We start from the raw sequence: 26,594 nt of genomic DNA on the forward strand, positions 1-26,594 counted from the left end.
AAGGAAGTTAATAAATATTCATATATAAGAGAGACAGAAATCAGAGGATATTTACTTTAAAAATAAAAAAAACATCTAACAATCATTAATTGTTGCAGCTCTACACTCTAGATGTGTTTCCCACTACCAACATTCTTTTTTCCCTTCGGGCGTCGCCACAGCAAATCAATCTCCTCAATCCAACCCTGTCTTCTGCATCTGTCTCTCTCACACCAACTACCCTCATGTCCTCCTTCACTACATCCATAAACCTCCTCTTTGGTCTTCCTACCTAGCAGCTCTAAACGCAGCATCCTTCTACCAATATATTCACTATCTCTCCTCTGGACATGTCCGAATCATCTCAGTCTGGCCTCTCTGACTTTATCTCCAAGGCCTCTAACATGTAATGTCCCTCTGATGTACTCGTTCCTGATCCTATCCATCCTGGTCACTCCCACTGAGAACCTCAGCATCCTCATCTTTGCTACCTCCAGTTTCCGACTGTTGTTTCCCCACTACCAACCAACCAAAACATGACATGACCAAAATGACATTTTGTCAAAGACAGCTGCTTTATTAAATATTGTATTCATGTACAACGATTGACATCATCAACCATTGTGAGCTAAGGTTCTTCAAAGCTCTTTTATTAAGTGACCTTCTGTTTTTCATTCTAACTCATATTGACATTGATCTTGTATTCAGTCACATCTTTCTTTGAGGGCCGATACATTTTTTTAACCCAACATCATCAATGCATCATCACTGCAGTAGTTTCATTTTGAGTTTTGGTTTGAAAATGACCTGTGTTTTACATCCAGTTTATTGGTGTATATAACGCATTTTCAGCATACACACTTGCTGTTTCACACAGTATTGCATCATAGCCTAATGTATATTTTAATGAACATGCAGATAATGCTGCTTTGTTGAAGGTGTCACAAGTGTGTGAAACCGTGGAAAAACCCTGTTTATCCATCCTGTTCATCCAATGAAATGTCACTGCGTCCACCTACAATTCCTCCAGTAAAATAACTCAGTGTAATTGCATGAGCTATTTGAAGATTCTTGCTTATTTCCGTAGTCCTATACGGAACAAAGGAAAGAATGCTTTTGAATTGCATCCTTGCTTGGTTTGCTTGTAGACTCAGTTACCATGTCTCGGTAATAAAACCACGTTTGAAGTTCTTGCACAATAATACATTCATTTTGTCGTAACTGCACAATTCAATTGAATGAGATACATTCATTGTTATTCAACATGATGTTTCAAGGAAAGTGAATCATGCCTAATTATATTATTTACCGGAATTAGGATAATACAGATAAAGAAAAAGCAACCCCAAACCTCACCAAACTGTCATTAAAGGAACTGCCTAGATTTCCACAAGTTCCACAAAAAGAGCCATTCACCACCGTCGGGCTGCTGATACCCTTTGTGCAACGTTCATGTCTATTCTTAACTTAACTGGCAGTGCCAGAGGCCATGTGGAACTTAACAGGCGCATCCTGTCACGACAACACTTCTACTTACACGTCACATGGCAGGAGCCTACCAAATATAAAGTATTCATTTAATATTTTTCTTAACCTTTATCTGCATACTATCTTGCAAAAACATACTATTTAAAATTAAACCCTAAAAACTAACCCTAAGATAATAGAAAGCTATACAACTCCGTTATAATTTAGAGTTACATACAAGACGTTCATATTGTTGTTTTTTAAGAGTTTCAAGTTGCAACTGCATTCAAAAGTTATTTTAAAGTTCTACAGCAAAAACATGTATGCTAGGTTAATTGGCGACTCCAAATTGTCCATAGGTATGAATGTGAGTGTGAATGGTTGTTTGTCTATATGTGCCCTGTGATTGGCTGGCGACCAGTCCAGGTTTGTACCCCGCCTCTCGGCTCCAGCACACCCCGCGAGGATAAGCGGTACAAAAAAATAGGTGGATGAATGCATTACCACATTATTCTTGTAAAAGTAGAACTTTTAAAATCTTGTAATATTACAACTTTATTCTTGTAATATTGCAACTTTTTTTGTACAATGTTTAATTTAATGTAAGAAAAAAACCCTGTAAATTATTATTTATTTAATAAAATGATTACAGTATATATTAAAGTTGTTACACAAAAGCTAAGCATGATTATGCTTTGCATGTTCATATACACCCTGATAATATGCTGAATAATTCATCATAATAAACTAGTCCTGTAAGATAATAAAATATTCTCGCAAAATTACACCTTTATTGTTGTGTATAGTGTGACTTTTTTCTCATATTATGCTAAAATTACAACGTTTTTGTCACAAAATGGTGCCTTTAATTCCAAATATTACGATTATTTCAGTATAATAATATTTCACATTTATTTACATGAAATATATTCATGTAAAATATATTTTTATTTTATGTATTAATAATTCTCACTAAGTATATAATTATTATAGTAAAATTGCTGTTTTTTTTGTCTTGCAAAATTAAATTTTTATTGTATTTTTTTTGCTTACCTGGTTAAATACTTAAATACTGTAGCCTATACTGGTTATAATAGGCACACTATCCACATAAACCCAAAATGATGAATTAAGTTAGGAAGAGAATTTGTTTAGAGCACAGTAGGGGCCATTTTTTTTTTGTATATAGACCTTTCATACATTCATAAAGAAATAGCATGCTAACCTCCTACGGTGAAGAGGAAGAGCTGGTGTTCTTGGCTAACTGAGTTGACTATTGGCAAAGCTTGTGCAAACAGTCCTGTGTGAACAGCTGCTACACTCCCACATTGTGTCCGCTTTGTGTCTCAAGGGGCGCCGTATAATACTACATTCTGTCTTTTCTTCATTTCACTCCCCAAGGTAACAAGAACTTGATCACACTGAATTTGAGTCAGGCGGAACCCTGACTCAAAGTAGGGATCTGTTTGGACTTAAGCATGTGCGTCACAGTGAACTGTTTTTGTGCGAGCTAACCGACTTTTACAAGGCAGACACGAAAAAAAATGTCACTGCATTCAAATAAAATATGTTAATTCAAGTTGTTTTAAAGGAATGCTGCCACTGCGGTTAGACCAGGAAGTGTTTCCATGGAGATATTCCACTTAGCTATGTGCTTTGGAGCTCTTTCTGCAGGATGGTGTCTGCATCACAGCTCCCAGTGTGAAGCCGCAGTGCCCCCTGTCGGTGTAAAGCGCTCAGAGTCCTAAACTCCAGAGGCATGGTGTGAGGACTGGAGCTGGAGGTGTACTCGTATTTTAAAGAGTCGTAGTAGTGGTACTTGACTGTTTTGCCCTGCGGGTCGTGAGGAAATGGCCAGAAACCGTAAAGATGGATCTCCTCACAGAAGCGGGTAGCCAGGGTGTACATGAGGAGACCCGTGGTGGGACGCTTGATGTGGATGTTGTTGGTCAGCCAATACCTAACAACAAAGACCAAAAAAAACATTAATTTGGTTGTGGATTATAAACATGACTCCACCCTTAAAGGGGAACTGCACTTTTTTTTTTTTAATTTTGCCCATTATTCATAATTCTTATGTGAAACCCATCCATCCCTCCATTTTCTATACCGCGTATCCTCACTAGGGTCGCAGATATGCTGGAGTCTATCCCAACTGTCTTTGTGCGAGAGGCGGGGTACACCCTGGACTGGTTGCCAGCCAATCACAGGGCACATATAGACAAACAACCATTCACACTCACATTCATACCTATGGACAATTTATGGTTTTATGTGAAACATGAACACACACGGACTAGTGGTTAGCACGCAGACCTCACAGCGAGGAGACCAGGGTTCAATTCTACCCTCGGCCATCTCTGTGTGGAGTTTGCATGTTCTCCCCGTGCATGCGTGGGTTTTCTCCGGGTACTCCGGTTTCCTCCCACATTCCAAAAACATGCTAGGTTAATTGGTGACTCCAAATTGTCCATAGGTATGAATGTGAGTGTGAATGGTTGTTTGTCTATATGTGCCCTGTGATTGGCTGGCGACCACTCCAGGGTGTACCCCGCCTCTCGCCCAAAGACAGCTGGGATAGGCTCCAGCACCCCCGCGACCCTCGTGAGGAAAAGCGGTAGAAAATGAATGAATGAATAACTAAAGAAAACAAGTTTGTATACGCTACCAATGCGTGTCATTAGGAAGTAACTATTATGACGACGAAACCTTCTAAAAACAACCCCGTTTTATATAGTGTACATGTTGTGATCATACATTAACAACTACATAGATGATAACATGTAATATTAACAATATCTTACCGAATTTTGATGATATAAAACATTAACAAAACGTCTCTCCTTGGCGCATTGAGTTAGCTCAGGAGCTTATGCTACTTCCTTCAACAACAGTAGCATCGAAACAGCTACAACACTTCCAATGTCCGCTCTCATTGGGATGGCTGTGTCTTCCAGCACAAGACTTGTGCTCCAGTCATCAGGTAAAAAATGCTGACGGTAAACCAGCATCTTGGTGAGTCTTCGTAGCAAAATTGAGAGCTAGGTATCCACTCTTTCGTCTGTGAGTGACGCTAAATATAATTTTTTGTGTTAGCTGCTACAATAACAATATCGCTGTAGCTTGGAACACTGTTGCGGTTTTTTGATTTTTTTTAGCTTTTTTTGTTCGGGCTTTAACGTCAAAATATGATGTCCATTGTTAGCTAGCTCAAACTAAGTTGTTTTCTCTCGGTAGAATGCACAGAAAAGGGAAAGACATTTGTGTTCATTCATTCATTCATTTTCTACCGCTTTTTCCTCACGGGGGTTGCGGGGGTGCTGGAGCCTATCCCAGCTGTCTTCGGGCGAGAGGCAGGGTACACCCTGGACTGGTCGCCAACCAATCACAGGGCACATATAGACAAACAACCATTCACACTCACATTCATACCTATGGACAATTTGGAGTCGCCAATTAACCTAGCATGTTTTTGGAATGTGGGAGGAAACCGGAGTACTCCGAGAAAACCCACGCATGCACGGGGAGAACATGCAAACTCCACACAGATGTGGAATTGAACCCTGGTCTCCTAGCTGTGAGGTCTGCGCGCTAACCACTAGACCGCCGTGCCATTTGTGTTCATGTTTCACATAATCATTGTTAATAATTATCGTTTTCCTTTAGTGCAAATTCTATTTATTCCAAGTTTATAAACTTGCAATAAGCTAGTTCAATCAAATGTAAAGTACAAAATAGCTTAATACATACAGTATAAATAATATACCCTATAAATATGAAAATGTATAATATATAATGCAATAATAAGCATTTCTGGCACTGTTATGTTGAGGTGCAATGCCAAGTTGCATGGTACCCAAGGGGTGGAGCTACAAATATTGCAATGTGTTGATTGGCCGACAGAATCTTCCCTGCATCCCGCTGATAAATGAATGGCACGCCATGATTGCTTGAGGCAAAATGTGTCTTTTGTCATTAGTGTGCTCTTCAAATAGCACAAGGAGATATAAGGAGACATATTCGATTATATAGGTTTTCCTATACCTGATCATCGCATACATATGGACGTGTACACGCATCACACCGCCCCCTCTCTGTCTACAAGCAGCGTGATGCCAAATACTGTCCTGTAGGAACAGCTTCTCATGGCCAATTGATCGCTTTATCACGCTTGCTAGTTGCCGGTTCATTAGTGAACGTCCATGCTGTGTCCTCATGCTTCTTGCTTTTCTGGCTGTTAAAGTTAGAATGTAATATTGTTCATGCAGAGCTTGTGTTATTTATAGCGGTTCATGTGCCATGAAGGACAAACAGGTTGAAAATCCAATACCGCAGCAGGTAATTTGGCATTCTAACAAGCTGGGGGGGTGGTAGGTGTAATTACCTCAACCAAGGAGGCTGTGCTTGTCCCTACCCACATGTTTCAGCAATACTCTCATGGTACTATAAAGTAGAATTTTACTGTTGGTGGGTTAAAGCACAAATATTGCTTTTCAATGTTGCAATTAAAAGAGTTAGAAGAAAGAACTGGAGCTGAGCAGAGGAGCAACTTGGTTTGTTTTTATATGAATTGTTTCTTTTTAAATTTGAACTGTGAGTTAGCAGCCGAAAACCAGTGCTACTGGCGAACTATGACCTCCAACCTTCAGCGAGAAGATGGTAACTTATAGACTTATTTTCATGAATTAGTTAGCCGCAGCTAACTAACAAGCTAGTTAGAATTATCCTTCCTAGTTTCTCGTGTTCTGACTCCAAATGCGACTTATCCTCCTCACAGTGCCATTTTGTTTTGTTTTTTTAAAACAAACGAGCAATGCAGTTAGTTTGGAGCTCATTTTTGTCCCACAGGGAAGTGGATATTACTTTGGGTATGTACTAACTTTTTCAAGTGTCATTAATACGAATTATGGCTTGTCCTCCAAACACTATTTGTCTGTTCTTGTTTAATGAACATTACCTATATGAATGTGAGTGTGAATGGTTGTTTGTCTATATGTGCCCTGTGATTGGCTGGCGACCAGTCCAGGGTGTACGCTGCCTCTTGCCCGAAGACAGCTGGGATAGGGGAATCAAATCCATTCTGTCTACCAGGAAAGCCGTAAGTGTATGCCAGTAGACCAGCATGGTTGTAAAACTATACTTAGTTGTGTTTATTGTTATATAATTATGGACATGTTCTCATATTACTGTAAAAACTAATTTCTCAATTTTTCCTGTAATATTACAACTTTTTTGTTAATTGTTGTTAACGCTTAACTGTTCTATGTTGCATTACTTTAATGAAAATGTGAATTTTTGCTCTTCTGAGGAGCAGCTTTGTTTATTATGTGATGCGTTAATTTGATTCAGTTCCTAACGCATTTGTTATTAATTCAAGGGACCTCAAGGAAAAATTATGTTTATGACCTGGTCTGTGATTGTGTATAATAGAAGGTGAGCTATTGGGTTTGCTGCTCTGTTGTTTTCTCCAAGTGTATTAAATTAAAAAAAAAAAGATTTAGGCAGTTTGCTGTTCACATAATAGCTGATGCCTGCTTTCAGTATTGCTGAAATGCTGGGAATGCACTTATTTCACAGCCTAGTAGACAAAAATGGCCTTGGCTTTCATCTGCAAGAACAATTGAGGGGAGTAAAAATGCTGTGCACACAGACAGTTAATGACAAAAATCATAACGCTTTGCTACCCCCCCGCCAAAACAAAAAAACTGCTGCATATGTCATGCAAAATGGCAGGGGTGTGTTTTTAATGAGGGGAAGGAAGAAGGATGCACAGCATGACCACAGGGTGGTCATAATGAGAGGGAGACAGGCAAAAACAGTTGGAACGACAAAAAGGCAACAGCCTCAAGGCAATGACAGCTGCATAAATGTCTCAAAAGAACAGAAATCAACACCAATAATGAAGACAACAAAACATCCGACTGAGGAAAAATGTGTTCATCATCTGTGCTATTTAGAAAGCCCCAGTGTCAAGTCTTTAAGAATCACTTAAATGCACAGGAAACCCCCATAGAGTCTTGAACCAGTCATGATGTGCTATATATATATATCACTATATTGACAGTTACTATGGTACCCATTATGTCATTGTATGGTCATATCACCTCGTACTTCGGTACGAGGTGCATTATTTAAAAAAAAAAACTTCAACTGTATTATGGAAAGCAGGAAGTGAACAAATGTAACAGTTACTGATTGTAAAAGTACCAGATGAAGGGGTAGGATTTAAGCTTTGCTTCTTCCTAGCGCAGATCTCACAGCTAAGAGACTAGGGTTCAATTCCACCCTCGGCCATCTCACCTCTCACCCGAAGACATTTGGGATAGGCTCCAGCATGCCCCGCGAGGATAAGCGGTACAAAAAATAGGTGGATGAATGGATTACCGGCGGCACGGTGCTGAGTGGTTAGCGCGCAGACCTCAAAGCTAGGAGACCAGGGTTCAATTCCACCCTCTGCCATCTCTGTGTAGAGTTTGCATGTTCTCCCCGTGCATGCGTGGGTTTTCTCCGGGCACTCCGGTTTCCTCCCACATTCCAAAAACATGCTAGGTTAATTGGTGACTCCAAATTGTCCATAGGTATGAATGTGAGTGTGAATGGTTGTTTGTCTATATGTGCCCTGTGATTGGCTGGCAACCAGTCCAGGGTGTACCCCCCGCCTCTCGCCCGAAGACAGCTGGGATAGGCTCCAGCACCCCCGCGACCCTCGTGAGGAAAAAGCGGTAGAAAATGAATGAATGAATGCTTCTTCCTACTCCTTTTGGACATGTGGAGCTGTGAACTGATTATGTGATGCATTCAATTGTAATCTGATGCATGTTCAAATGAAATAAAACCATTACCATTACCGTAGATTGATATTTACTCAGACACGAGTTAATGAGATGGCTATTTTAGGACAGTCAACAAAACTCACGAGGGCTCTGAAAAGCTAATTAAAGTAGATGGTGGCAATGTCTGGAGACAAACAAACAAAAAAGGCCCTTGAAGGGCATTCACACAATGAATAAGCTTAGTATTTTGGCTGACGACTAAAACATGCAAAAAATTTGAAGTGAAGTCAAATAATGGAGCACATTGTAGTTGTAAAACCACAAGAAGAGCAACTTACCCTCTGACAGCGTGGAGCAAGCGCAGCGAAGGGAAAGCAGTGCGTACATTCACAGTGTGCTGCAGGATGAGGCGTAGGGCCCACTCCACACGCTCTTCTCCACCCTTGGCCATAAAGGCCGGGATCCACAGTACGCTGCCGCTAAGGCTCTGGAGCCGCCGCAGAAAACGCTCCCTCCACTCATCGTCCATGAGGTCCTGGAAGGCCCTTTGCACCACTGAAGGGTTCATGGTCACCAAGTTGGTCCTGCAGCCCACGTCGTGAGAGTATTCCTCCACTGGTGCCAGGTTGCACCTGTAGAGCAAGTTTGCCATTAAATGACACTGGTAGTGTAGTGGTTCACATAGCTGACTTTGGTGCAACTTTGATAAATTGTCACTCCCATGACTCCCTTGTGATTCACCAATGACTTGTTCCGAGTACTAAGTCACTTTCTTATTATTTCTTATTCTCATAATATTACAACATTTTTCTTGTAAATTTACGACTTTATTCTCTGAAATTTACAGGCTTTTTTTCTCATAAATTTAGGAATTTTTCCTCATAATATTATAACTAGTTTAGACTTTTTTTACGACATTTTTCTCATAAATCTAAAAAAAAAGGACATTTACAAAAAAAATAAATATTCAGATTTTTTTCTTCTTCGATGTGGCCCTAATACTCCGGGAGTATTTTTTGTTAAAGTCTGATAAAGACATTCCAGCTGAGTCAGCACAACACTTGTTAAGCACAAAGTTTCTTGTGGGACCGGGGAAGTTCTTCCTTCTCATTTGGCTTTTCCCATCCAACCCTGTCTTCTGCATCTGTCTCTCTCACACCAACTACCCTCATGTCCTCCTTCACTACATCCATAAACCTCCTCTTTGGTCTTCCTCTACGCCTCCTACCTGGCAGCATCCTTCTACCAATATATTCAACTATCTCTCCTCTGGACATGTCCCAACCATCTCGGTCTGTCCTCTCTGACTTTATCTCCAAGGCCTCTAACATGTAATGTACCTCTGATGTACTTGTTCCTGATCCTATCCATCCTGGTCACTCCCAATGAGAACCTCATTCTCATCACTGGGGAAGTTAACAATCATTATTATCATCCAGCGCTGTTTGACACATTAGAAAAGCGTGAGAAACTCCCATGGGAGGACAAGAAGTCATTATCTATCATAGAAAAGATGACCAGCCCTTGTCGGTGGTTAGTAAAGTCGAGTTTAAATGCTTAATTGAGGACCTTGAACCTTGCTAGCCACCGCTATATTGTAGATTAAATTATACCCAAAAAGTTTTTCCTCATACCTACTGCTACTGATTATTGTTCTCTTGATTGAGCATTATGTAACATGCCATACTACAAACTAATAAGAGTATGAAGCATGCTATATCATATTGATATCAGTGTCTGCTGATATTCAGGTTGTATCGTGATGTCTATTCTGTGCGCCTGTGCTTGTGTATGAGTGTACCGTGGGCTTTGACTTGTGGATTATGCAGTCCTTTAGGTTATTTATATTAAAGTGGCAGTTATGAATAACTGGGATTTAACAACATGAATGTACAGCCATTAAAGCCAGTCTTTTCAGTTTTAGTTTCCTCATCAAGGGTGACACACCGTCTTCTGTCACAACAGTCCTGTTGTTATAATATTGTACGACAAGGACCCCAAATACTGTCAGTAGCGATTATCACGGCGTGTGACACATGAATAGCAGAGTACATTCTTGGGCTTATTAAAAAAGCCCACATCCCCTTTGTATGCCCTCGGTCAACCATTACAGTCAAACCCGAACCGTCATTATCATGCCGAACGAGTTGACAACAGTCATGACCTCAGCTAATCAGCATTCAGAAGAAGAGAAAAGATAGCATAGAGTGATCAATGTAGGAATAAAATAACTGCATAAAAAGGCTGTGGCCTTTTTTCACCCAGCAAGCAATCAATCAGTGGGATGGGGGTGGGAGCTGGGGGGTTAGTGACACAGACATCTTTACAACAGATGTTTCGTTTGGTGTTCCCTTGAGTCCACATGCTCACAGAATACCAACTTTCTAGTTTTGCATCACAGGCAGATTTATAGTTCCTCCATTGACAGATATAAATAGTGATGAATAGCTCAATCTGCCATTCTTTTGCTAAAAGCCAAACCCTAATCAGAAGCGGCTGACGGTTTCACACATACACAGAAACCTATAGTAAATGGGAACGGGACTCCTGAGAGTGCTTGGGTTTGTCTTTGCATTTGTGGATTGAACATCCCTCGCTCACTCTATTGCAGTTAAAAAAAATAACTGAATTAATAAATAATGTCTGTTTTCTGACTACGGCCTATTGTTAATGAAAAAATATTGAAAGACAAGTTTTTGTAGTTTTCTGGGTGCTAGGTATCATTAATGTTACAATGATGAAACATGATGTTGATGATGGAGTCAGTTAATAGATAGATAGATAGATAGATAGATAGATAGACTCCCTTTATTGTCATTGCACAAAAACACAGTAGTGAAATTGCCAAGTGTATCATGTCCAACATGATAGAGTGGAAAAAAATGTCTTCTCCCATTCTGTGTGGAAGTGGTACATTTTTGGCTTCTTATTTTGTCCTTTTTCCCCACTCCATTTGAAACGCTGATGTTTACAATATCTACATTGGCTGCTAGCGGCGGCTGTGTCCCCTGCGCAATGTGGTAGAAACAAAGAATTATATATAAGGGTGACTATAGGGGTGTTATTTCATGTCTACAGGGCTCTAAAAATGTTAAAAACTGTATTTAGCAAGTTATAAATTACAAAAATATTCAGTTCATTAATATTGAATGCTATTTCGTGGAAATTCACTTATCATGGTCGGGTCCAGAACCAATGAACCGTGTTAAACGAGGGATTAATGTATTTTTGTATATGATCCTGCTTTTAATTACTTAGATTTTCAATCTTTAATTAATTATATAAACAACTTTAAAAAGGAAAAATGCCCATCATCCACAATCCTTATGTGAGACATAAAGACTCCTGTCTTTCTCTTTTCTGTGGGGTCTAAAGATATAAAAACAGCTAAAAAAGCAGCTAATTAATGTGGGTAATAGGACACACCTATTTTGCCTACAAAGCCTGCTATTAAAACACCTCCCAAAACCTCCAACAACATGTTCATGAGAACATGTGACACAGTATTTTGCAGTACTTTAGTTGTATTAAGCATATACCGGACCTTCCTTCCTGGGGGCATTGATTTCACATAGCAACCTAGAAACAAACGCTAGCATTAACTACATGAAGCATTAACATTAGCTAGGAGGTAGCCGGTGTGATGTGGCGAGGTGTGACTACACCAGTAAAGTAGTTATTTGGTGTAACAACATTAACAACGTTAACAACAACAACAACAATAATAATAGACAAAGACATGTTAATGTCTCACATGAGTGATGTGGATGATGGGAAGTTTTCCTCTAAAACCTCAATGAGCAACAACTCTGAGGTCCTGTAACGGTCTTATTATTTCGATGCAAATTACATCCTGAGGAACGGGAGATAAACCGAAAATTAATTTGCTATTCCTTTTTAAACACACATGGTGTGTTGTTTTGCAAGTATTTCCAAATAAAAACTTCCAGACCTGATGTGAACTTAAGCCCTATTCTGATTTAGTGTCTATACCCTATATATTCTAGATATAAAAAACCAATACTAAAATACCAGTCAAAAGTATGGACACACTCCCTCATGCAAACGTGTCCAAATTGGACGTGTAGTTACTATAGTTACTATATATAAAAGCATGTGTGTATACCTTATCAGTTGGTGGATTTTGGTTCCATCAGGCTCAAATCAACATACTAAATCTTATATGCGTCTCTATGCTGCAGTCACATGGGTTAATTTCTATCCACAATCTGAATTATGTCCTCTCGTGAAGCAACCATGACCCAGATATAAATTAGGCCACAGCGCAGCAAATAAATCCTAATTGTGTAAGTTGAACCTTAATAAAAAGAAATACCTGATAACAAAGTCATGAGAGTCGATCTGTGGTCCACAGCTGCTATTGAGCAGGATGCCGGAGTTTCCTACGATGGCACACAGCCGGTGGTGCTGGTTCTTCATTGGCGACATGGTTGGCAAAAGACGGTAGAGATTCTCTGAGATGTTTGTAGTGCTGTGGCGGTCAAACACATAGTGGATGATATCTCCAGGTTTCAGCGAGCCCTTAAGGATCGAGATGTCTCTCTCCGGGTCAAGGAATCTGAGAATGTTCTTCCTGCAAAAAGACAAATGATGTTTGTAAAAATGGGATTGAAGGAAACAACCACGCTGAAGCGATGGACTACCTGATGAGTTTGGAGAGGGTCTTGTTGAAGGTCCAGCTGGATGATGGGACCTTGGCAGTGTTATTGTAGGCCCGATGCAGAGGGTTTATTATACCGAGTCTTGGTAGTGAAGTGCTTGCAGTGTGTGCCATTGTCTTTCTAAATGTGGACACAAGATTGATTGCAAAATACAGCAATACAACAGTATTGTATCAGACACATTTATAAATGATACCCATATATCTATACTTCTAGCAATCTGGTATGTATTATGTATCTATGTATTGTCATGTAGTTTTGAAATATGTTAAGAATAAAATTGTTTCATGTATTCAACACAATGTACTATACTAAAAGACTAGTGAGAGGGTATAATTTGAAAATCAGTAGCATGGCCATATACTATGTCCTCATATGGTGGCCTCCACTCAGTCAGAACATTGGAATAAAACCTTTAATTATTGTGCTAATAATGGCGAAATTACACTGACGCTTTGCTTTCACCCCCCACCAGTTGACATCAACACACACTGCCTGCACAGCAAACATGGCATCTGTAAAGCTGGCATTTACAATGGCCTTTAAAAACCTACACATTTCAACATTGACCTTAAAAAAACATTCATTGTTTTTTGCGTTATTATTTTAATGAGTAATTATAGGTGGACTGGAAATCTGTATTATTTAATTCAGGGATCTCAAAGTCAATTTACTTGGGGGCCACTGCAGCTAGGGTCAGGTTTTCAAAAAAAAAACAACACTTTTTCAGTGTTTTGATCTCAGTCATGGATGATGAGAGAAAAAGCAAAACAGACAGGCTCGTTCGCTTGCGTATGGGCGGGGCAAAACCGCATCGTGTGCGGTGTGCACACAGCTTTAAGCTGTCATTTCTGGGTTCATGAAACCATATGGCATCCATATCAAACTAGGCGGGGGGGCCTCAAACTAGCATCCTGCGGGCCGCATTTGGCCCGCGGGCCGCGAGTTTGAGACCCCTGATTTAATTGAATAAAGCCCCACTCCCTTGCCCTCTGAGCAGCTGAAGAAATAAAGGCTCCCAGAAACAAAGAGCGGAAATATGGTATTCAGCCATTATAGATTCCAGTCAATGCAGATGTCCTCTAGTACGCTGCCGTCTTGGCGGGCATAGCAGTGGCCTCCTCCAAATAAACCATAATGAGATACTCCGTGAGAACGACTGTCGCTGGCTTTTTTTTCCAAGGATGAAAATGACATTGAAGTGGCAACTACATTCCATCAACAGAGTGCGTATATAAATTGCATTTTGTAATATATAAGCAGGTGCGTATGTGGACATAACTGAATTTCAAACCTGTGTGGTTTCGGGATGAGCCGGTGCAGATTCATCTTTGACTGTCCGGTATTTCTACAAGAAACAATTCACATCCAGTTATAAATCTAATGCTCGATAATGCTACGGTGCTAAAAATACTTCCTGGATCCGATTGCAATGAGGAATAAACTGCATTACCCAGCCATGGTGTACTCTGTCTTTCCTTAAGAACGAATGAAGGTGAAAGGCACGCATTGAGCAAGTATTTTTAGACCAATCCACTGTGGGGCCGCTTGCTGATGTAATGAGGAGAAATGTAACCCTAATGGAGCCCCATTATATTGATAGGTGGCTTTCCTTTAACCGGAAAGCAGACAGTGGTTATGCATTCACACTTCCATACTTGCCGCTTCATTAGGTACACCTACATACAGTAAAGCTAAAGGGATCCAATAGAAGAGCTGTCTCAAGCAGTGATTAGGTTATTATTGCGGCTATACAATACACTACATTATATTGAAGGGATGTTTCTAATTCATCCGTGGGATATAATCAGCAATTATTTCAACATATAATGGCTTATTATTTTAACGACCGCTCAGGGGCTTCAGTAGGACACGGAAGAACTCCACCTTCTCTTAGATACACACTGCTGTGGGGTGGCTTCTTAAGAGTTGTGGTTGTGTTGGTCATACTGGTATGAACCGCATCTATAAGCTGATCCCTTATGTGTTTAGGTGGCGTGATGCCGGTTTTTTTCTACACCCAAACTCTGGGGGTCGTCTCTGATGAAGTGTTGTGGAGATATGGTGTGGTTGCAGAATATAATATTGATATGTCTCTGCATTGAGATGGAGGTGCCGCCCCACAGCATTACACTACCTCCACCAAAAAGTGTTATGCTATACAGTATTGTGGTAGCAATCAGATTGGTAACATTCTCCCCATTTTCTCCACACTCTGACCCGAGTATTCATCTATCATGGGCAAAATTTACACCCCCGGGTGGATACAACACATGTTCAAATTCCAATCAGGTACCACATAACGCTTGCCCCACAGTGTTGTGTTTGTCAGACGCTACCTTCAGAATCTGGCAATAGAAAGAATAAAGTAGAGCCTAAACAGTCCTGACCTCAACACTAATGAACATTAACAACAACTCCTGGTTGAGGAGCCATCCCACAGCAGTGTGTTACCAGGCGGCTGTGGCTGGCTCTTTCATATATGCTAATAATGAGGCTCCTGACTATAAAATAATAAAAAATTGCTACTGGAATAGCAGAATAAACAGTTTAGTCATATAGAACGAAGGAAACACATGAGCAAAACAAATGAGCCATCATTATTAATGGAATAAAACTAATATCTGAACCCTATCTGTATGGTTAAGCTTTACTTTTTGTCACAGCTCAGTCTTTTTTTTTAAATACATCCCCTATTGCTGTAGTAATTGTATTAAGTTGCATTCAGGCTGCGGTGAAAGTGTGTCCATTTGTTCTCCCATGACAAATCACAATCCAATAATTTTGCACGTTCTTGCTAAAAGGGGGAAATGTGAACATCCCTAACAAGAGTGAGTGGGATGTGGAATTGGCTTTTGCTAAATTAAGAATTGTTGCAATAGTGAAAAATGTAAATGGGGCACACATGTGTGTGTGTGTGTGAGACTTGAAAATTCCATTTCAGGAAAAAGAGAGAATAAAAGGGTAACCCGCCGCTCCCCCTTACACAAGTCTGCTGCCCCCCTCTTTCCTTTCTCCCCTTAAGAGTGGAAATGTAGCCTATCCCAGATGCAAGCTGCTGCAAGACAAATAGCCTAACCCGTGGGGACCTGGCCAGCACTTCTCCTGGATCGGCTTCTGCATAGCAAATGCAGAAACAAGCCACAAACATTGAGCTAAAAAAAAACTAAAAAACAAAGCAATTCCAGCAACTGCTTAATGGACTGTGAACCTCTGAAGGAAACAACCTGATGGACACAATAGACACACACGTACACACATAAAACAGTACAATGGATGGACAAATGACTGCAGGCTACTTACGCAGCTTCTTCTTCCACTTGTGAGATATCATCTACGATAAGGAGCAGCACCAGCAGCGTCACAAAGAGGAAAAGCAGCGTCCTGGATGCAGGCAGCATGGTCGGGCTTGGAAGAGGGTAGACCACCACCATCAGCACCAGCACCGGTCCTGCAAGCTGACATCACCTCCCTCTCTTTCCCATTTCCACAGCCGGCCACTCATCATGTGTTTCCTTTGTTGTGATCACAGGACCCCTCCCACGCAAAACAGCCGTCCAATCTCGACCACCAACACCCCCCACCACCTCACTCTCTCCGTCTTGTGTGGTTGTGTGTGCTTCCCGGCTATGGTCTCCACTCCCCACTGTTAGCGCTAATTCCCCGGTCTAACTTTCAAAGCGTGTAGCTCCAGAGGCAGCGGGGGCGAGGTGATGTGGACCACATGCCGTCTTAAAGGGGAAGGGGCCGGCATTTAAAAAAAAAAAAAAGTAGTTCTGATACGAAGGAAACCGGGAGAAGCTACCCGTAGTTCCAAAATGAGTGAACCTCGTCTCTTCGGTGCTGTTATACTTTGAATGACTTCCTGGTTCTGTCTTTTGTGGGCGTGGTTTTATTATGCTAAAAATGTTCATTGGCCTATAGGGGCAGCTAGGTCGGAGTCCTCTGCCTAGCAACAAGTGGACCTTAAAATGTAAAGTACCTGTGCTTAAAAATCACACTTTAATCTGGAATATGTAGCTTGTTTAAATTAATTTCAATGTTTGAAAGTGGTGTTCCTGAGTACAACAGTATTCTTGGTATTTATTTCTTTTAAGGTAGCGTAAGGTAACTAATATTTCTAGTGTAAAACTAATAATTTGTTTTGACATTGAAATATACTGTACATCCCGTTGACTACCCGAAGTACAAACTCAGTGATGTGGTAAACGGCCAATTGCCTGCCTCTTGATTAAAGATCAAAACACTTCCCTCAAGCAGCTTCCATTTTAGAAGTTGCAAGCTTAGTGTGTGTGTGTGTGTGTGTGTGTGTGTTTAGATTTTTAACAAGGACACTCTCCAGGAGACTATTCCATGCACTTGTGCTGCGTCCTTGATGTGATGAACATCAGTAGTGACATACCCATTTGAGTCAGACACTACAACAATGCATGTTTGCATATTTGTTGTATATGTATAGATAATTCAACTTCATAGTCATAAAAATACATTAAAATAGAGGTTCCCAAACCGAGCGTCTGGAACCAAAATGGGTCGGGTTACCAATACTGTGCTCTAATTTATTGGTTGGATAATGTCTTGAGTCTACATGTCTACAGTACATGATGTATTATAGAATATTAATATCTAATTTAGCATGAAAAGTTATTTAGCAAGATTACACAATCTCTTCCCGCCCATGTGGATACAGTATTTTGGTGCAAATCTGGCAACATGAGCAGAAAAGATGATGTTTAGTTACTATTATCACTTGATTCATGTATAGTCCTAACAAGGAAGCAATATTTTCAAAAGTCATAGTCATGTTGGATATCAATTTTGCAGTTTCTACTGCACTATTCATATCAGAGCGCTCACTGCCGATTGCAGACACGGTCACTCACCACAGTATTATTGAAAAAGTATTTATTCCCAGAGTAAAATAAATGCCATACAAAAGAGTAAGAAAAGAGACAAGGTCAAAACTAGAACTGCTGAGAGATCAGTAGCATCGTAACAAGTTGTCTTAAATTGAAATTTTCCACACACACACCAAGAATAAACGTGTTTTGACTACACACACACATACACACAGTCCTGTTGTCTCTGCAGCTACGACAGATCTAATCTGAAGATGCATTATGTTTCTATTACCTTCACTGCAAATCATCTCTTGTGACATCATATACTGTAGATACAGGAAGTGAAGACTATAATCACCGACATCAATATAATAGAGCATTCTGGACCCCCAGAATAACAAATATATTACTCGTAATCTTTTTCTTCTCCTGCAGTCTCTCTGAGCAGGAGTCCAAAGAAAATAAACATCTTATTTGTAGAATCCCTTATTAAGACAAAATAGGCTGTTGAATGAACTGTGAAACAAAAAAGACACACTAACTAGTATGATGTATCACACGTATATCATTGCACATTTTTTCTCTCAACAGTATGGACGACAGTGTGTGTCTGATCCAGCATGAGAAGCTAAACTGAACACAATCAGTTTGGTTTCATTTAAAAAATATCTAAGAGGCCACTAGAGTAATAAAGTCAGGGTGATTCTGCTCTCTCATCAAATGACTGTAAACGCTTGGCAACTTATGTACTAATGAAGAACCACCCCGACTTTTGTTAAATACGGAAAACATCTCACTGAATACGCACACTACCAAGGAGTACAAGGGCCACACGCACACACAAAAATTCAGAATACATTTGACATGTTATGAGAAAAAAGTTGGAATGTCATGAATTAAATTATAGTATTATTGGAGAGTGTTACAGAAATACAGGGGTAAAGTGACAAAAAATTAAAAAAGTGACAAATAATAAATTGTAGTTACATGAGTTGCAATTTTTGGAGGAAAAAAAATCACACGTACATTTATTCTGGTAAATGTATTTTTTTCATGTACAAATTCTTTTTTAAATTAAGAATGTACTCCAATGTAAAGTTGAGTATAAAATACACAAAAAAATAAGTTAAAGGAAGAAAAATGTTGATCTGTTACGTAAACTACGTGATGATTTTCAAACTCAATAAAAAAATCTATTTTGTGACGTTATAAGAATAACATATCCGTAACTAATACGTCACAAGTTGTGTGGGGGGAAAATAAACATTTTTGGGGGACAAAAAATTCCACACGTACATTTAATTTTTTGTAATATTGTTTATTTTTTTTAAATAAAATTTCAACTTTATTCTCATAAAAACATTTTAAAATGTATCCTTGTTCTTTCTTCTCATCATTACATCTTTATTGTCGTTCTAGGATTTTAAATGTTTATTTTGGGGCGTGGCCATAGTTCTCCTTGGTAAGACAGATAGCGCTGTCATTTCCTCTCATGCACACCTGCAGCCATGACCAGAGCTACAAGAATATGGCAACTAGTAGTAGTAACACCACTCCAGTCAACACACGAAGCTACAATTTGTTGTCTTTGTCTGCCTAGCAACAACACAACAAGCTCATCAATTCTACCACCAGAACCATCACACACCTAAAGTGGACCCTTTGTATTGAGGACAGCAGAGCAGCGGTTCACCGTTGTTAATACTCAAAAACAATATGAATAGTCCACGTTGTCCTTGTCGCTTTACGGCCTACAAAACCGATTCCATGTTTTCACAAAACTCGTGGTCCTCTAAGCTATAGATGAACTTTGTCCTGTCCACTAGTTTGGGCCCGTCCGAGAGCGAGGGGTAGAACTCGCTGGGCGACATCTGGGCCTCGTGACTTTTGATGTAGGTGTTGTAGTTGCGGCGTAGACAGTACCACGTGGAGGCGTACAAGAGGAAGGCCACGGCCTTCAGGATGATGGCCAAGCTTACATACAGCCATCTGTAGGCCAGGTTGTCGTACAACAGGCAGGCGCCTTTGTCGCCACAGTCTGAGCTCCAGAAAAGGCAGGTGGAGTCTATCCCGGCGCCGAAGATGAGCGGAGGCGGGATGAACCCTGTGGGACGACAACCACGGGGCGTTGTTTGGACGGTTTGGTTAACAGGATCACACCAACACTTTGTACGTCAAAGAAGTACACGTTACATTTTCATGAACGCTTGGATTAAAATTCGGACAGGGGAATTTAAGTTCCTTCCCCCCCTGCCTCAGAATGCAAATGGTTGAGTCCCAGGTAGCAGGACTGTAAATAAAATATACTCTTCTTAGAGCACTGCTGGGGGTGGGGGTGGTGTGAGTGGCAGGCACCACTATAATGTAGATTATAATATACAATTTCTTCAAGGTTGGTTGGTCGGTTAGTGTCTTTATTTATACTTGAACTATACTGGTGCCAGCAACTCCGAGTGGTTTGTAGAGATAAATATATTTCCACTTAACCACTGTCCTACATAGATTTATTTCCTCTTTTGACACAGGAAGGTTACAATGGTAAGGTCTCGTTTTTTTACATAATGTTTTGTACACCTCTCATTATTTGTTTTAATAAACAGGTTAGTAACCTAGTAACCTGAATGGCGGACAAGTGATTAGCGCGCAAGCCACGCAGCTAGGAGACTGTAGTTTGATTCCACCTTCTGGCATCTCTGTGTGGAGTTTGCGTGTTCTCCCCGTGCATGCGTGGGTTTTCTCCGGGTACTCCGGTTTCCTCCCACATTCCAAAAACATGCTAGCTTAATTGACGACTCCAAATTGTCCATAGGTATGAATGTGAGTGTGAATGGTTGTTTGTCTATATGTGCCCTGTGATTGGCTGGCGACCAGTCCAGGGTGTACCCCTGCCCGAAGACAGCTGGGATAGGCTCCTGCATGCCCACAACCCTAGTGAGGATAAGTGGTATATAAAATGGATGGATGTACTACAAATAATGTATTTTTGTTCATCTATAACAGGGGTCTCAAACACGCGGCCCGCGGGCTATATGTGGCCCGCAGGACACTAGTTTGAGGCCCGCGCAAGTTTGATATGGATGCTGTATGGTATCATGTACCCAGAAAAAATTATTACGTTTGATTAATGTTCATGTTAAAGGTTACATAACTGTTAATAGTTATCCTCCCTATCCGTGTGGAAGTGGTAAGTTTTTGGCTATTTAAAAAGTTTAAAGGAAATAACTTGAAGGCTACCATTTAGGTCGCTAGCTCTCTAGTTTGCGAGTTAGCATGTGTCTCAAGACCCTGCAGTTGCACAATATGTTGTAAATAAAAAGAGTATAAATGTGACTATAGTCGTGTTTTGTCATGTCTACAGGGCTCTAATAATGCTTTGTTAATTTTAATCTGAAAAAAATAATTTGTCTACCCACCAACTATATGTGGTTTCTTAAGTTTTTATTATTTGCCGTTTTATTATTATTATTATATTTATTTATTACTGATTGATTGATTTTCTTTATTCTTGATTTGTTTATTTATTTTTCATCTAATTTTTTGCAGAAAAATAATAATTAAGATATTTGAGAACAGTTGAATGTTTTATCAGAGCTTTTCTTGTAGAAAATCGGAACCAAAGAACTGAAAAAGTTTGTATATTTTTCTGTTTTTCGCCCAGACCCTAGCTCCAGTGGCCCCCAGGTAAATTGAGTTTGAGACCCCTGATCTATATCACATGTGAATAATTACATACTCTTCCACTAGATGGCAGAAGGTAAACAATTAACCTATGTATCCACTTTTTACCATAAATCAAGGCATGCTAGTTGTTGCGCCGTAAGTTCGTCATGTGAAATGTAAACAGAGAATGTAGCAGAAACCAGAAGACTACATAACAAATGAATACAGTAAAAGATGAGTGTCTTACCAAAGAGTCGCAGCAAAAGGAACAACACCCCAAGTGCGTATGACTTCAGTTCGGGAGTGACAGTCCTTCAAAAGCAAATAAACAAAATGATTACTTTTTCACGACTCCTATTTACAATCATGCATCCGGACATGCCTGATGAGGACAATCACAGAGGGCGTCTGGGCCATGGCCCCCACCAGGCTGCACAAGCAGATGATGCACAGGAAGATGAGAAAAGCCTCCTGGCAGCCGGTGGTCGGGCATTTTCCTGGAACGGCTGTGGCAAATTCGCTGTCAGCAGATATACAAGCACATCCACTCAGGTTCTATGAAAAGGGGGGGAAAACGGGCCAATTATGGGTAAGCATTCTCCAGTGTCTGCTTTCCACACAAGGATTTACAGGTGATTTGTACCGCTACAGTATACTGCATCGCATCACAATGACTTGGCATTATGGATGGGCGTGTTAAATACTGTACATATATTCACTTTAATTGTTTAAATGCTTGTAGAGCATTGAGCATTGATGGATGGATTATGGATTTCCCCATTTGGCAGCAACCAGCTGAGGGTGCAATTAAGTTTGCAGCATAAACAGGCTTGCCGAACTTGAATCTGGACGTCAACATGACGAAAATATTGTTATACTCTTTATATACTGTATGTAGTACCAGTCAAAATGCAACAGCATGAGAAAGTTTGTGTAAACATGTGTCTTGGATATTAAATACTGTACATCAGGGGTCTCAAACACGCGGCCCGTGGGCCAAATGTGGCCCGCAGGACACTAGTTTGAGGCCCCCGCCTTGATATGAAAGTTTAATGTTAGTGCGGCCCGCACAAGTTTGATATGGATGCTGTATGGTATCATGTACCCAGAAAAAATTATTACGTTTGATTAATGTTCATGTTAAAGGTTAAATAACTAACCTCCCTATCCATGTGGAAGTGGTAAGTTTTTGGCTATTTAAGTTTAAAGGAAATAACTTGAAGGCTACCGTTTAGGTTGCTAGCTCTCTAGTTTGCAAGTTAGCATGTGTCTCAAGACCCTGCAGTTGCGCAATATGTTGTAAATAAAAAGAGTATAAATGTTTTGTCATGTCTACAGGGCTCTAATAATGCTTTGTTAATTTTAATCTGAAAAAAATAATTTGTCTACCCACCAACTATATGTGGTTTCTTAAGTTTTTATTATTTGCCATTTTATAATTATTATTATATTTATTTATTACTGATTGATTGATTTTCTTTATTCTTGATTTGTTTCTTTATTTTTCATCTTATTTTGTGTAGAAAAATAAAAATTAAGATATTTGAGTGGAACAGTGGAATGTTTTATCAGAGCTTTTCCTGTAGAAAATCGAAACCAAAGCAAAGTTTATTAAATCTTCTGTTTTTTGGGGGGGAGAAGGGAGGGGAACTTATGCGGCCCAGTCTCGCCCATGCCCGGGCTCCAGTGGCCCCCAAGTAAATTTTGTTTGTTTGTAAAGTTTGAGACCCCTGCTGTACATGCACAACACAATGGAATGAGGTTCTCCAGGCTTAAAGTTTGCATCAATTTTCTTTATCGCCAACCTGAGCGAAGGTGTGGGTGCAGCCGGCAAAGCAGCCCGACAGGTAGGTGACACCGTTGGATCCACAAACAGGACTGATGGAGGAGGTGAAGCAGTTACAGTGATTGATGCATGGAGCTTCCGGTTTGTTGCCCACCTGCAGAGTACTTCAACAAACACAAGTATTTGCACTGTGAGTACCAACTCATTCATTCATTTTCTACCGCTTTTTCCTCACGAGGGTCGCGGGGGGTACTGGAGCCTATCCCAGCTGTCTTTGGGCGAGAGGCGGGGTACACCCTGGACTGGTGGCCAGTCAATCACAGGGCACATAAAGACAAACAACCATTCACACTCACATTCTTTGGAGTCGCCAATTAACCTAGCATGTTTTTGGAATGTGGGAGGAAACCAGAGTACCCGGAGAAAACCCACGCATGCACGGGGAGAACATGCAAACTCCACACAGAGATGGCAGAGGGTGGAATTGAACCCTGGTCTCCTAGCTGTGAGGTCTGCGCGCTAACCACTCGACCGCCGTGAGTACCAACTGTCCATAAAAAAACAAAAGTATATAAATGTAGACATTTTACAGCTTCTGTACATGTTAAAGCATCTTATCTTTTTGATACAACTCTTGGATTCAATCTGTTTAGATTGTGAATCATTTCATTTACATTCTATAGATCCGATGCCCTATTTGATTATTAAGTTGTCAACAATCCATATACACTTTCACACCTTCCAGGAGCTTTTTCAGTAAAGGTTAGCTGCATCTATATTCCGTGCAGCAGCCGCTCTTGGGACAGCCAATCTTTTTTTTTTTTTTATAGGCTCGATAAGACGACACAAAATTGTTTGAATAAAATATGAGGCAGTTTGTGCCCTGAGGACCTGCAGTGATGAGAATTTTTATTGACACATCTTGACTGCATAGTTCACCTCTAATAAAAGTCTCCCAATCCTTTGTAGCTTTAATATTACCCCTTTATTTACTAGCAGGAGTGACTCCACAATGGGGAAAAATAGCAAACATTGCTAAGCAATTTAATGCACAAGCTGTTGGTGTAGTGAAGGCAGTACGGATAGCTAACAGGAGTATTGTAAATGCTAATTATAGCTGGGGAGATTATGTATTGGAAACAGGTGTTAATTGGGGAAAGGCTGTTATTTCTGAAATTTGAGTAATGATTTGGAGTGCATGAGAAAGCTGAAAGACCATGTGAGCTCACTTGGACCATATTGTCATTTATTCAGAAGTACTGTATGTTGGACAAATGTGAGTGTGAATGGTTGTTTGTCTATATGTGCCCTGTGATTGTCTGGCGACCGGTCCAGGGTGTACCCTGCCTCTCGCCCGAAGACAGCTGGGATAGGCTCCAGCACCCCCGCGACCCTCGTGAGGATAAGTGGTAGAAAATGAATGAATTAATAAATGTAACAGATGCTGACCACTCAATGCTACTTCAAATACAGATCCTACCATCCTGTGGAGTTAATAACCAGAGAAACTTCTTTAGGAGGTTGTCTACAGCCATTGTTTTTGATCCTGTGCTATTTATTTGCTTTTGTAGACCAAACACCCGTCAGCCATGCTGTGGTGAATTGAATGGAGGTATTAACTGGAGCTTCTCTTACCTGTTGCCGTACGTGACCGTCACCCCTGCGACGGCGCCTGTGTTGCAGCCCAGGAACAGGAAGGAGATGTAACATGCGGTGGAGATCAGGTTGACCAGCATGGCCATGCGGATGGCTCCAAGCGCTGACAGGTTGAGTTTCTTCACCAATAAGCCGCCCATGAAGATTCCCAGACATGCGCACGGAATGGCAGTCATGCCTGTCAAGACAAAAGACTCATGTTTGGATATAGAAATTCTCTCTGAAATAATAGTGTTTAATAACATGCGTATGAATGCCTGTCTCTCAGTATTAACTAAGAAATGAACATGGTGCTCAGACCTAACAGCTGGTTTGCCGAGGTGGTGGTGAGGTTGAACTGCTGCTCGAGGTATTTGGCCAAAAAGGCGGCGAAACCCGCGACAACGGCAATCTCCATGCAGGCCGCCAGGATGATGCAGGTGAACACGGGGTTTGACAGCAGGTGTTTGGTTACCTTGGGGATCACTGGGGGTGGGGGTGGACAGAATTACAACACTAAGGCATGAGAGCTTTGCTTGTTTCACAATAATTCACCGTTGAAACAGATTTAAATTTCACATTCAATTTTAATAAGTTATGAAAAATAATTTTAATTTTTTTATGTGTGGGGCCAAACACTTTGCTATTATTTCATGTGCTTGAATACATAGTAGTTATGTCATTCTGTTTAAATGCTTGTTGAAGGCGCACCTCTGAGTTGCTGACAGCAGGTGGGGCTGTTGGGCCGCTCGTGGTTGCTCACAGCACCATTGCTGGTCTTTGGAGCCTCATAGCCAGGACTCGAAGGAGCAGCAGGAGGAAGCATGGCCTGCTCACTGTCAGGCCCCTCCTCTCTGTCCTTGGTGGGCAGAGACTGAGGGAAGCCGAACATCAGAAGGGCAGAGCTAAAGAGTAAGGCACCACACAGAAGGAAGCCCGCCCACCAGGCCCCTATCCATCGCGGGTCCTCTGGAGTGATGCCCAGATCACCTGTGAGTGCAAGTCAAATATTGTTAATTTATAGAGATACTTTATCCTAATGAGGAAACAGTTTGGACCTGTCTAACTTACTGGTGTCCATGAAGATCGCGTCCACATAATATTTTGTGCAGACGGAGCCCAGGATAAAACCACACGCAGGCCCGAACACCAGAGTGGAAAAGAGGATTCCTGCACAAGAATAGCAGATAGATCAAATAAAAAATATACATATATATATATATATATATATATATTAACAGTATCTGCAAGGCTATATGATATAGTAATCGGTTTTTCAAAAATATATATTATCAAATAATGGTCTTTCATGGTTGAATAGATCATATTCGTAAAAACATTATGCAAATCGTATGTATTATTGCCCAAATTAAGCATTTTCAAGCATAAAGTGGCTATTAAATGAACTAAAATACAAATACACATCAGCCATTAAGAATACATAGAGGTGATGATATGTAGTACTCTACACTGGTCACTAGGTGTCAGTAATGTTACTGTAATTTTTGGTGAGAAACACAAGGAACCACATGTAATCACCAGAACAAAAGGCTTTTTTTGCAGGTTTGAATTTAAATGTGAAACAGGCACAATATTCATGAATAAGAAATCTTAATAAAAACACAGGCTGCCACTGTAAGATGAAATTCAAAAATGAACCTGATACATCACTTCCTGTCTGCCACTCACTCCCTGTGGTAACAGAGTATTTATAGCAACACAAACATGAGCATGAGTCTTATTTATGTCTTAAATATTTGATTTATGTTTA

The 26,594-nt window shown here is 40.5% G+C and overlaps 2 protein-coding genes across 3 annotated transcripts in view; both read right to left on the reverse strand.

Moving 5' to 3' along the window:
• Positions 1-704: 704 nt before the first annotated feature.
• On the reverse strand, positions 705-16,877 carry st8sia2 (ST8 alpha-N-acetyl-neuraminide alpha-2,8-sialyltransferase 2). Its single transcript, XM_058076664.2, has 6 exons — positions 16,205-16,877; positions 14,196-14,249; positions 12,884-13,021; positions 12,556-12,813; positions 8,558-8,851; positions 705-3,406 (listed from the first exon to the last, which is right to left on the reverse strand). Exons 1-6 carry the CDS (start codon positions 16,333-16,335, stop codon positions 3,094-3,096), a joined length of 1,188 nt encoding a protein of 395 aa, XP_057932647.1. The 5' UTR covers positions 16,336-16,877; the 3' UTR covers positions 705-3,093.
• A 912-nt stretch (positions 16,878-17,789) lies between these two features.
• Positions 17,790-26,594, reverse strand: part of slco3a1a (solute carrier organic anion transporter family member 3A1a) — a 34,376-nt gene continuing 25,571 nt past the window's right edge. For both annotated transcript variants that reach the window (XM_058075207.2, XM_078789937.1), the window contains exons 3-10: positions 25,895-25,993; positions 25,535-25,813; positions 25,145-25,309; positions 24,824-25,022; positions 23,208-23,352; positions 21,785-21,957; positions 21,650-21,714; positions 17,790-19,846 (exon numbers count right to left, since the gene is read on the reverse strand). In XM_058075207.2, the coding sequence (XP_057931190.2) occupies positions 19,494-19,846; positions 21,650-21,714; positions 21,785-21,957; positions 23,208-23,352; positions 24,824-25,022; positions 25,145-25,309; positions 25,535-25,813; positions 25,895-25,993 (1,478 nt within the window). In that variant the 3' untranslated portion in view covers positions 17,790-19,493. The remainder of the gene's footprint in view (positions 19,847-21,649; positions 21,715-21,784; positions 21,958-23,207; positions 23,353-24,823; positions 25,023-25,144; positions 25,310-25,534; positions 25,814-25,894; positions 25,994-26,594) is intronic.

This window comes from Doryrhamphus excisus, linkage group LG1 (assembly GCF_037039965.1).
Source record: "Doryrhamphus excisus strain RoL-2023G ecotype Guam linkage group LG1, RoL_Dexc_Guam_v1.1, whole genome shotgun sequence".
Taxonomy (NCBI): domain Eukaryota; kingdom Metazoa; phylum Chordata; class Actinopteri; order Syngnathiformes; family Syngnathidae; genus Doryrhamphus; species Doryrhamphus excisus.

Bases quoted from the DNA above. Each gene is read 5' to 3' on its own strand.
- st8sia2 (XM_058076664.2), bottom strand. From the start codon at position 16,335: ATGGTGGTGGTCTACCCTCTTCCAAGCCCGACCATGCTGCCTGCATCC. The intron at 13,022-14,195 runs GTTTGAAATTCA...GTCCACATTTAG, and splicing joins CTCATCCCGAAACCACACAG to AAAGACAATGGCACACACTG. The intron at 8,852-12,555 runs GTATTTCTTTTT...CTTGCTCTACAG, and splicing joins TCTCATGACTTTGTTATCAG to GTGCAACCTGGCACCAGTGG.